This window comes from Dipodomys merriami, unplaced genomic scaffold (assembly GCF_024711535.1).
Source record: "Dipodomys merriami isolate MVZ:Mamm:240054 unplaced genomic scaffold, mDipMer1.0.p SCAF_11, whole genome shotgun sequence".
NCBI classification, from domain to species: domain Eukaryota; kingdom Metazoa; phylum Chordata; class Mammalia; order Rodentia; family Heteromyidae; genus Dipodomys; species Dipodomys merriami.
Window position 1 is genome coordinate 45,886,179 of NW_027202382.1, and position 12,507 is coordinate 45,898,685.

Consider the following 12,507-nt stretch of genomic DNA (forward strand, 5'->3'; position numbering starts at 1 on the left):
CTGCAAACATTGGCTAGTTTTTATGTGACCATTTAAAAATCCTTCTGGGTATATACTGAGGAGGGGAGCTGCTGAGCCATGCAGCATTTCTGTTAATTTCTTTTTTTTTTTTTTTTTTTGTCGGTCGTCGGGCTTGAACTCTGGGCCTGGGCGCTGTCCCTCAGCTCTTCAGCTCAAAGCGAGCGCTCTGCCACTTGACCTACAGCGCCACTTCCGGTTTTCTGGTGGCTTATTGGAGATAGGAGTCTCACGGTCTCTCCTGCCCGGGCTGGCTTTGAACCGCGATCCTCAGATCTCAGCCTCCTGAGTAGCTAGGATTACAGGCGTGAGCCACCAGTGCCCGGCCTCTGTTAATTTCTTGAGCAATCATTGAACTGTATTCTACAGTGACTCGCCAGTGTACATTCTCAGCAGCCCAGCTTCATCGTGGGCATCCTGGGGGTTCTCACTCCCATCTCCCAAGTAACTAACTGTGCTGAGCACCTATCTCACATGCTATCTGCTTCTGACAAATGTTAACTGCCAGTTCGGATCACCTAAGCTATGAGTCTTGACTTAGGCATATATGACTTACAAGCACTCTTGCTTACTGGCTGAAGGTAGCCTTCTTCTCCTGGGTGGGTTTTGTGCAGGGGCGAGGCTAAGCTGTGCAGGCAGGTGCCCTCATCACTGGGCTGTGTAACCCCATTGCTTCCTACTCTTTTGATACTTGTTATATAGGTCTGTTGCGGTCTCCACTCCACACTCCTCCTCGTGCACGCCCCCCCCCCCCCCCCCGCCAATTTTAATCTCCTCTGTATTTCTAAGAAACTTTTTTTTTCTTCAGTTTTTGTGTTTTAGTTTTTTCCCCCCTTTTTGGCTATTAGTCGCTTTTTTTTGTTGCAAATTCTTTATTGTGATTAAGTAATTATATAATTTCTAAGAAACTTTTTTTGTTGTTGTCAGTCATGGGGCTTGAACTCTGGGCCTGGGCGTTGTCCCTCAGCTCTTCAGCTCAAAGCTAGCACTCTACCACTTGAGCCACAGCACCACTTCCGGTTTTCTGGTGTTTTATTGAAGGTAAGAGTCTCATGGACTTTCCTGCCTGGGCTGGCTTTGAACTGTGATCCTCAGATCTCAGCCTTCTGAGTAGCTAGGATTACAGACGTGAGTCACCAGCACCAGGCTAATTTCTAAGAAACTTTTAAACTAATAGATTTCCAATAATTTTTACTTTTTATTTTTTGAGACTATCTTGTTAGGTAATCTAGACAGGCTTTGAACTTGATATGCATCTCAGGTGTCTTAAACTCAAATCCTTCTGCCTGAGCCTCTCAAGTGCTAACATTACAGATGCGCACAGATGAGCACCACCATTCACCATTCTACTCTCTAACACTGACAGAGTCACCCTTTCAGCCCTGGATTTTTTGTGTACTGGTTCTGGACTTCAATTCAGGGCCTGAGTGCTGTCCCTGAGCTTTTTTTTTTGTCGGTCATCCAGCTTGAACTCTGGGCCTGGGCGCTGTCCCTCAGCTCTTCAGCTTCAGGGCCAGTGCTCTACCATTTGAGCCACAGCACCACTTCCAGTTTTCTGATGATTAGAGATAAGAGTGGCATGGACTGCTGGGTGCTGGTGGCTCACGCCTGTAATCCTAGCTACTCAGGAGGCTGAGATCTAAGGATCACGTTCAAAGCCAGCCCAGGGAGGAAAGTCCGTAAGACTCATCTCTCCAATAAACCACCAGAAAACTGGAAGTGGCACTGAGGCTCAAGTGGTAGAGTGCTCGCCTTGACCTGAAGCACAGTGACAGTGCCCAATCCCAGAGTTCAAGCCCCACAACCGACCCCCCCCACCCCCCCCCCAAAAAAAAAAGAGTCATGGACTTGCCTGAGCTGGCTTTGAACTTTGATCAACAGAGTTCAAACTGCTGAGTAGCCAAGATTAGGGTGTGAACCATCAGCACCTGGCCGCCAGCTCTGCTTTTTTGTTGGGTTATTTTGGAGATGGGAGTCTTTCTGCCAGAGCCAGCCTTGTACCACCATCTTCCCTCTCATCAGCCTCCTGAGAGCTAGGATTACAGGTGTGAACCACTAGTTCTAAGCTCCAATAGTTAATCTTTACTTTTACTTTAGAGGCAAGACAAAAACACATTCTTATCTCTACTCATAAGGACATAAAAGGATTAATTTATTCAAACAAAATGTGACTTCACTGGTTTCAATACAATTAGAATTCAGATTAACAAGCCATAAAACTAGCACAAGTCCTATAGAGCCCAGTCAATCCACTGATAGGAATTCTGACTCCCAGGAGGCACTCTATCTACTGGGGCCAAAGCACCCAATACCTATCCAGCACGAGTCTAGGAAAGCCCAAGCCTCAACCTCCTAGTGCTGTGCTATGTTCCAACCACCTGACACAAACCCAGACTACTTCCTAACATTTCCTTTCTTCTTTCCTGCTATACTGCCTTCAAATTCAACACAAACACTAGGAACATAGGTTAAAACACCTTACCCTTTCCTATCAAATTCTTTGTCTAAGTCCTTCTGAATCATCGTCTTCTGAGCCTTGTAATGGGTTATTATGCCAATGTTCCGAAAGGTAGTGTCTCTTCTTTTGTCTTTAATCAACTTCATTATTTCCATCACCAATTTTATTTCTTGAATATTTACGTAGGAGCTAAACAAGATGGAAAAAGAAAAGACAAATCAAAACAGCAGTCTAAATGCTAACTCATTCTATTTAGTATTGTTTCCCATTAACATAAAAGATTCATCTTAGCCGGGCACCAGTGACTCACACCTGTAATCCTAGCTACTCAGTAGGCTGAGATCTGAGGATCTCGGTTCAAAGCCAGCCCAGGCAGGAAAGTCCGTGACTCCTCTCTAATAAACCACCAGAAAACCAGAAGTGGCACCGTGGCTGAAGTAGAAAAGCGCTAGCCTTGACTGAAGAGCTGAGGGACAGCACCCAGGCCCAGAGTTCAAGCCCCATGACTGATCAAAAAAAAACAAAAAACAAAAACAACAACAACAACAACAACAACAAAACAAAAAGCCTACTGGCCATGCTAACCACGCGCTATCCCACAGAGGGGTCAGTCACACTCCATGGCCCAGAGCTGAAAATGGGCCTCATTTTCCCCTTTCAGCCCCAGTCACACTCTGCAATTCCAACCCAGCCCTCATTCCCCAACCAGATCCAACCCCACCAACACCAACACAAATACACTGTGCCAGTGCCCTTGTTTGCCTTGCTCTAAGAGTCTTCATGAACACACTGTGCCAGTGCTCTTGCTCTAAAGATCTTCAGGAAACACTTGCCTAATCAACTTCTAGACTCAGCAACTAGAGACAACCCAGTGGCTGTCCAGCTCTTCCATCCCCAAAGTCACTTTCCCTGGTTGCTTCCTGGATGAGGCCTCTATGGTCAAGAATCCTTGTGACCTCTGGCTCCCACAATGCCCTTGGACTTCATTCTGTCTCCACTCCAGCAGGCTCCAAAAAGACCTTCAAGTTTCACACCCTGTGGTGTGGCCATTAGACAACAAACTCCTTTGCACTTGAACTTTTTTTTTTTTTGGGTCCAGTCATGGGGCCTGAACTCTGGGCCTGGGCGCTGTCCCTCAGCTCTTCAGCTCAAGGCTAGCGCTCTACCACTTGAGCCACAGTGCCACTTCCAGCTTTTTTCTTCTTGCTTATGTGGTGCTGAGGAATCGAACCCAGGGCCTCAGGCATGCAAGGCAAGCGCTCTACCACTGAGCCACCTTCCCAGCCCCTTGAACTTCTTCAATGAATGTACCCCTCCCACCACCTTACTCCATGGACACACTCTGACTCAGAGGCGGAGCATGTGTCCCCACAGTTCATGAGAGAGGCAGTGTCTGTGCCTCCATGCCACCCCCTCACTGCGCTCCTCTGCAGGTCTGCTACCTGGCAATACATGACTTCTTTTTTGTTTTGTTTTTCTTTTTTCTGGCTCTGGGGCTTGAACTCTGGGCCTGGGCACTGTCCCTGAGCTTGCCAGCTTTCTACCACTTGAGCCACAGCGCCACGTCCAGCCTTTTCTGTTTATGTGGTGCTGAGGAATTGAACCCAGAGCCCCATGCATGCAAGGCAAGCGCTCTACCACTGAGCCACCTTCCCAGATCCCATGACTTCTTTTTGCTGACATTCACAGACAGCCTGACTCATAACTCAAAATCTTCAAAGTAGTCTCACATTGTCTCTCATGTCTTTCCCCATTCTTTCCTTAATTCAACTCTATCTCCAATCCTTCACCCAAGCCACCACCCTGGAAGGTCCTGCTCAAGAGACTGCAATCATCTTACAAGTCTGTACCACTCACTGCAGTCACCTTCTCAGTGTTAGTGGGGCCCCCAGTTAGGGCACGGTGCCCCAGTTCACAGAAGAGGGAGGGAAGAGAGCCAATAAGGGAAGTAAAAATAACTGTGTCTTGACACTGGGCAGAAAGATATGTAGGGGAATGCCTGATACAGATCTACACATAAACAGTACTGATTGTGAACACCCCTGGGGAGAAGGGGAGGAGCATACTCATTGTCCCGTCTTTCCGAACCATCTGCGACATCAAACACGAGGTAGGGCTGAAATGGCCAGTCTGAGGAGCATCGATTGGCTTCAGTGAGCCTATGAAAAAGCAGTCATCATTCAGAACGTATCTTGTGTATTTCATCCTCCCTAACCTTTCTTTGCTGTGCAGGAGAGCAGAGGGGCAAGGGAAAAGAAAGGGAGCAAGAGAGCCCTTTTATGGGTATGGACGGATTTTCTTTCTGTTCTAGTGCTAGAAAGTGATCTATACAATCAACGTAGACCAAAAAAATGATTAAAAAAAGAAAGCAACTCATCACATTTGGTATAATCAACATGATGACATAGAGAAAATTATTGTAATTTAGTGACTTTTTAAAAATGTTAAGACTAATGAGCAGAGTAAAGGTGCTGTTTCTCCTACGGAGCAAACCCTACACACAAACCCACCTATTTGTTTTCAAGCTTTTGTTATAAATGTAATTGGAAGGGAAGAGACATATGTCTGGGTGCATCCGGTACTGAACAGTGAGCTGTACAACTGGCAGTCTGCCGATCTGGTTCTGCTCCACACTCTCCTCCAGCAGCTTGTAGAAGCGAGCCATCATCGACTGGTCATAGCCACACTCCTGTGCCTTCTGAGAGGAGAAAAGCAATGCCAGTGCTGATGGGTTTGGCACATGATCAGCAATAGTCACAGACTCAGGGGAAGGGCCATTTTGGAGCCTGATCCTCACACCAGAAGCTGTGGCGACAAGCAGCCAAAAAAAGGGGGCAGGCTGCAAGGGGAAGGACAACAGCAAGGCTGTCTGTGGTGGGCTGATCGAGTCTTCCTAGGACACAGGTTCTCCAGTGTGGCCAGGCTCCTATGCTATGCTCATACATCAAGAACTGCATCATTATTTTAAATTCTAGAGTCAAGGCCATTAACTACAACACAACTGCACACATTTAATTCGCAGAGAGCACAAATGCTTAGAAAAATGAACTTGGGGGGTGGGACAGGGAGAGGGGGGGAGAGGAGAAGGGATGGGAAGGGGAAACAAAGGAGGAGGCAACAATGCTTGATAAGAAATATACTCATTATCTTGCCCATGTAATTCTAACCCCTCTATACGGTATTTTCACACTAAAAAAAAAGAGAAAAAAAAGAACTTTTCTGTAGTAAGTTTGTGAGGCAACTATTCTGTATTTATATATTGTTTTAGTAATAAATATATTTTATGAAATTTCAAAACCATTACACTCTATTCCAATTGCCTCGAACAGCCATCGAGTCTTGATTCTGATATATATTTATTTCTAGGATATCATGTGTTTAGCAAGATGAATTATTTTTCTTATTTTTAAATGATGTAAGGGACAGAGGTATTCTTTTGTACTTGGAATCATGTGCCCCCAAATCATAATCCTTTACTGGATGTTCCTCAACTTATGCCACTTTCCATGTAAATCAAGAGGGTAGGGCTCTCTTCCTGGTCTTTTTTCTTTTTGTTTCTTTCGGTGTTTGATTTACAATCCTCCTGCAGGAAGCCCAGTGTGCTTGCACTGCGCCCTTCGGGCTCTGACCTCCGCCGCCTTCACTGCCCGGCACACTCAGAAGCAGCACACCACAAACAAAAGGACTTTGGAGAGACTTCCTGTTTTTCTTTTTTCTTGAGACAGTGTCAACAGGTAAGCTCAGCTGGCCTCAAACTCGCCACTTTCCTGCCTAACCCTCCCCGAGGTGCCATGCCTCCTGCTCTTCTGAACGTGTGCCGCCTCACCCAGCCAAGAATTTGCACTAGTTAAACACATTGTTTCTCTTTTCTCAGTCATCTCCTCCTCTTCCTTCCAAATAAGAGAGGACATTTTAAGGCTGAACAAAACCAGCCTCTTCCAACTCACCATGGAAATGACAGTGGGTGGGAGCTGCTTGGGGTCTCCCACTAGGATGAGCTTGTTGCAGCGGTGGATGAGGGGAGTAAGAGTCTCGACCTCACAGGACTGCCCAGCCTTGGTAAGACAGAAAGTAAAGGAGGGGCAACAGCGTCATCCCTGCTACTTGTGCACCCATATAGTTAATCCCATTTGTCTCCCACACCACCTATCAACAGGGCTTTTTTTTTTTTTTTGCCAGTCCTGGGGCTTGAACTCAGGGCTAGTGCTCTACCCGTTGAACCACAGTGCCACTTATGACCTTTTCTGAGTAGTTTATTGGAGATAAGAATCTCACAGACTTTCCTGTTTGGACTGGCTTTGAACTGTGATCCTCAGATCTCAGCCTCCTGAGTAGCTAGGATTACAGCTAGGATTATACTGGTGGCTTAGTATCTACAGGGACCTTCTCCTTACCGCCCCGTTCCCCCTCCCCCCACCTCCGCTTAAAAACAAACCATCTAAACACAAATTTTAAAAAACTTAGCATGTATTTTGTATTCAGCCTTGGAACTAGCTACAAATGAGAAGGCTACAGGGCGTGCTAGGTCTGTGTTCTATGTTCAGATGGGTTGAGCTGAGAGCACATTTAGCATTTTAGACACAGTATCATGTGAGCAAGGTCTCCCTGCATTTCCATCTTGCTTCCTGGTTCCTTGATAGGCCTCTTCAAGCACAAGACACAGGTTTCTCTTTAATGACATTTCCTTCAGTCATTTCCACTTATTAATTCTGGTAAAAAAAACTTTTAAAGGGGGAAGCATTAGGGTTTGAACTCAGGGCTTTGAGCTGGCCGGGAAAACATTCTAAGACTTTTCGCTGACATTTAGCCTGGGCTGGCATGGGACCATGACCTTCCCAATTTCTACCATCTGAGTAACTGAAATTACAGACTGAATCGCCATGCCTGGCTTAAATTTAACTGAGACACAACTGCAAAATCTAATATGACTATTAGATTTTGGATCTCCTGGACCCCAGTTCTCTTGTCTTCTGACTTTTCATTCTTGCCAACAGTAGATACTCAATAAATGTCTATTCAGTGAATGGACTAGTAAAAAAGGATGTCAGTGGCAATACTGTGGCCAAAGCCATCTGAATTTCTATTACAATCCTAGTACTAGAAAATTAGTGGCAGGCCAGGAGCCTCATATTTCAACATGAAAGACTTCAGATGTAACAGATTAAAAAGCAAACTATTTTAGGGACTGGGGACATGTCTCAAAGTAGTAGAGAGCAAATCCAGAAAGCTCAAGGTTTTGAGTATAACCCTAGCATTGCCAAGAAAAAAAGCCACCAAAAAAAACCTTAAAATGAACAAAAACCCCAACCCATCACAAAACAAATCCCACCTATGTTACTAATATCTTGGCAGTCAGGACTCATCTAAGGCTGCGTCTCCCATTACCAGTCGGGGTGTTTAGCCCATTGCCACTGACCTCGTCTACAATGACACAACTGAAGGCTTGCCCCCCTTGCCCGCGGAAAGCTGACTCAAGCAGCAAACCCCCGCTGGTGCTCAGCGTGCAGCAGATGACATGCGACTCCAAGATGATGTTGTTCTGTGTTTTCTGGGGGCGTCCCTGAACCTAAAAGACACACAGGTTACACAGTTCACTCCTGCACCATTCCCTACCTCTGTCAAACCACTGTTAACAACATACCCACCACGTAGTATGAACGTGACAGAGAAATACTTGGCAGAAGTTGGGGAAACATCAAGTCTACAAGCTAGCAAAAACATTCAAGATGACCAGAAATTACCACCCCTACCTCCCGCTCCTGCACCCCCAAAAAGTAATAATAATAATAACATGCTTTGCAATCTAAGCTGGGAATGTGAGATAAGTGTAACTTAAATTATTCACAGCTGGGCTCCAGTGGCTCATGCCTATAATCCTAGCTACTCAGGAGGCTGAAATCTGAGGATAACCATTCAAAGCCAGCCCAGGCAGGAAAGTCCATGAGACTCTTATCTCTAATTAACCACCAGAAAACTGGAAGTGGTGCTGTGGCTCAAGTGGTAGAGCACTCGCCTTGAGCTGAAGAACTCAGGGACAGCGCCCAGGCTTAAAGCCCCATGACTGAACACACACACACACACACACACACACACACACACACACACACACACACACACACACACACACACACACACACACACACACACACACACACACACACACACACACACACACACACAGCACTCGCCTTGAGCTGAAGAACTCAGGGACAGCGCCCAGGCTTAAAGCCCCATGACTGAACACACACACACACACACACACACACACACACACACACACACACACACACACACACACACACACACACACACACACACACACACACACACACACACACACACACACACACACACACACACACACACACACCAGGCCCAGAGTTAAAGCCCCATGACTGACCACACACACACCAGGCCCAGAATTAAAGCCCCATGACTGATAACACACACACACACACACACACACACACACACAACCAGGTCCAGAGTTAAAGCCCCATGACTGACAAAACACACACACACACACCCAAAACAATTATTCAGGGTCCTGATTTGAACAAAGTAGATTACAATCCTTATAGCCCAATTGATAGGAAAGTATCAGAATAAAGAGAAATTAAATAATTTTACTGAGTTGTGACACAATTATCTGAGTAAAAGTAAAGAGAACTAAGCCTATATAGTATATGTACTTGAAAATACATACTCTCCTGTTTTATAAAAGCATCAATAAAAATGCCTACAAGCCTGGAGAATGAATATTCTACTTCCGCAGTAAGAAAAACCACCCGGTCAGCTGGTAATAAGGGAATGCACTAAGATGAAGAGAAGGAGAAGGCCTCCTCGCTGATGTCGCTCTAATAAGGTGCTATTCTCAGCAGAGACTCTGCCACCTCTCACCCCTGAGCCTCAGGACCCAGGCACTCTGAAGCAGTAGTGGGCTTTGAGGCCTGAGTGTGAGCTTTAGGAGGAAGGTGGCCTCTGTGCTCAGCCATCTAGTGAGTAGTCTACAAACACGGTTGATCAGTCCACACAACGTGTGTGATGTGCAGTAAAGACCACACACCACCAACAATGAACTTATCCTCAAGTGTGCAAAGATCCATTTGGGCTCAGGTTCTAATTTTAATACAAAGCTTTCAGATAATTATTAGTTTAAACAAACTGTTAAGGGAAATATTCATTAAATTCAACTGCATTTATCTCAGATGGAGAGCATGACTAACATCATTTGCCATTACCCGGACCTCTTGAATCTGCTTAATTTGATTAGGGTTCAGTCTAAGCTGTATTTACTCTTATCTATTTTCACATCCAAAAATACTGGGGAAAACTACAGAGCTGGCTTTCTGTATCTAGTGGGTTCCCATCTGTGAAGTTAAACAACCACAGACCGAAAATATTTGGAGAAAAGTCTCTATGAAATATGTGTGGACTGGTTTTGTCATTATTCTCTAAACAATAGGTGTAGCAGTGACCTAGACAGCATCTGTATCATATCATGTATGATCAGGACAAGGACTCTGGAGATGATTTACAGTACACAGGTGTCATCACAGGTACAGGGGCAAAGCATCTTTGCATTCTTTTTTTTTCTTTTTTCTTATGTGGTGCTGAGGAATTGAACCCAGGGCCTCAGGCATGCAAGGCAAGCACTCTACAACTGAGCCACCTTCCCAGCCCAAGCATCTTTGCATTCTGCTGTATGGCAAGGAGAGGGAAAAGTCCTGGAACCAACCTCTGGAGACACCGGGGAATAACTGTACATGTTACAGGATTCAAAGACACACACAAAGAGTACGCTTTAAACCAAGAACTGCTCAAAATGAAGCTGTACTTTTTCTATGTGGTACCAGGTTCTGAACTCAGAGGCTCATGCTAACTAGCTAGACTGGTGCTCTACTACTTGAGCCATGACCCAGCCCGTTTTGCATTAGCCAGCTTCTAGATAGCACCTTGTGCTCGTGCATGGACCACCTTGAAATATAATTCCCCTATCTACAGCCTTCCACACAGCTGGGATGATAGGCATGCATCACCATGCCCAGCTTATTGAGATGGCATCTTGCTACTTTTTTGCCTGGACTGGCCTTAAAGTTCAACCTTTCTGATATCCAAGTATCTGGATTACAGACATGGACCACCACACCTGGCACACTAACTTTCTGATGCCAAGTCCTAACCATCTAGAGCACTGGACAGACCAGACAGTTGCCATGCTCTTTCCGAAAATCACACCTGTGACCTTCCTTTTCCAATAGGGAGAAACACTCATAAACCTACTTCCATGGACCATTCATCTGATTGTAATTGTCACTATTTTGCAGCAGGAAAGAAAAAGAAGCAAAGAAGGATTTTTCTTTTCTTTTTTTTTTTTTTTTGGGGTCCGTTCGTGGGGCCTGAACTCTGGGCCTCGGCGCTGTCCCTCAGCTCTTCAGCTCAAGGCTAGCGCTCTACCACTTGAGCCACAGCGCCACTTCTGGCTTTTTTCTTTTTGCTTATGTGGTGCTGAGGAATCGAACCCAGGGCCTCAGGCATGCAAGGCAAGCGCTCTACCACTGAGCTACCTTCCCAGCCCCAAAGAAGGATTTTTCATAGTTATGCAGACCCGAGAGGAAAATCACCTCCTAAAAGAAATCTTTTAGATGCTAGCCTGCACAAAACTAAGCTTAGATGGTGAGAGGAATTCTTCTTTAAAGAAAAATAAAGAAAAATATATATAAATGTAATAACACTACTTCTGTGCTTGTAATTTTTTTTTTTTTTTTTTTTTTTTGCGTCCGGTCATGGGGCTTGAACTCTGGGCCTGGGCGCTGTCCCTCAGCTCTTCAGCTCAAGGCGAGCGCTCTACCACTTGAGCCACAGTGCCACTTCCGGCTTTTTTCTTTTGCTTATGTGGTGCTGAGGAATCAAACCCAGGGCTCAGGCATTCAAGGCAAGCGCTCTACCTCTGAGCCACCTTCCCAGCCCCTGTGCTTGTAATTTTTTATAACACTTTCAAGATATAATTTAGAAAGTACATTTATGTTATCTGAACTATTTCATCAATCAAGAAAATAAAATGCTATATGTAAACTACTTACCTCTTTAATTTTTGAAGCAAGTTCTTGCCTTTCTTTTGAAACTCTAGTAATTTTTTCATCTAACTCTTTCCTCTGGAAGAAATGAGAATGCCATCATTAAAACTAAGTTAGAATGGTTTCCAACAGACTACTTTACATTTCATGAGTGAGTCTAAAAATAGGTTATCAACCAAAACTCACTAGCCCAGCTTACTTTCTCTTTATCAGTACCATGTGGGTAAGAGTCAGTTAGGCCCAGATACTGCAGAGTGTCACCCGTCAGCTTGCTAAGTTCTCCAGCCTGGGGCATCACCTCTCCTCCTAGGTGGTCAAAGAGGCTGCCAGTTACAACCCAGCCATCCTCCAGCCAGTGCCCAGCATGTGATATAGGCCTGGGAAACTGCAGGGCCAACACCTGCTTGGCCCTCTCAGAGTGCTTCCTTGGAACTGATGCATGGGGTGGAAGACCTCCTTCTCTAGGTTCTCAAGCTAGGATGATGGAGCTACACCCAGGCTAGGCACTCTCTTAGAGAAGGAAAGAATGACTGACACACAAACAAAAACAAATCACAAGGTAGAAAAGTATCATTTGAGTCTCTGGATCTCTCCACATTGGAGCTAATTCACATGTGGCTTTCCCTGGTGTAAAAGCCAATAAATTTCCTTTGTGTTTAATCTAACATGAACTTGGTTTAACTCACCACTAAAAAGATACCTAACAAATTTGGTGGCTCTTTAATAAAACATAACTTGGCCAGTGAGTCAAACTGGACATTCACTCACGCACACTACCTGTGGCAGCTTCAGAGCTACCATATAATAGCTACACTAAGAAACTACAAAACCAACAGTGTCTATTTCCTTTTTCTTTCTTTTTTTTTTTGTAGGTCATGGGGCCTGAACTCTGGGCCTGGGCACTGTCCCTCAGCTCTTCAGCTCAAGGCTAGTGCTCTACCACTTCAACCATAG

At 45.2% G+C, this 12,507-nt stretch overlaps 1 protein-coding gene across 4 annotated transcripts in view; it reads right to left on the bottom strand.

Moving 5' to 3' along the window:
- Setx (senataxin) overlaps positions 1–12,507 on the bottom strand; it is a 68,325-nt gene that overhangs the window by 7,088 nt on the left and 48,730 nt on the right. For all 4 annotated transcript variants that reach the window (XM_070014904.1, XM_070014901.1, XM_070014902.1 and 1 more), the window contains exons 18-23: positions 11,560–11,631; positions 7,893–8,042; positions 6,424–6,531; positions 4,987–5,174; positions 4,543–4,635; positions 2,501–2,665 (exon numbers count right to left, since the gene is read on the bottom strand). In XM_070014904.1, coding sequence (XP_069871005.1) covers positions 2,501–2,665; positions 4,543–4,635; positions 4,987–5,174; positions 6,424–6,531; positions 7,893–8,042; positions 11,560–11,631 — 776 coding nt within the window. The remainder of the gene's footprint in view (positions 1–2,500; positions 2,666–4,542; positions 4,636–4,986; positions 5,175–6,423; positions 6,532–7,892; positions 8,043–11,559; positions 11,632–12,507) is intronic.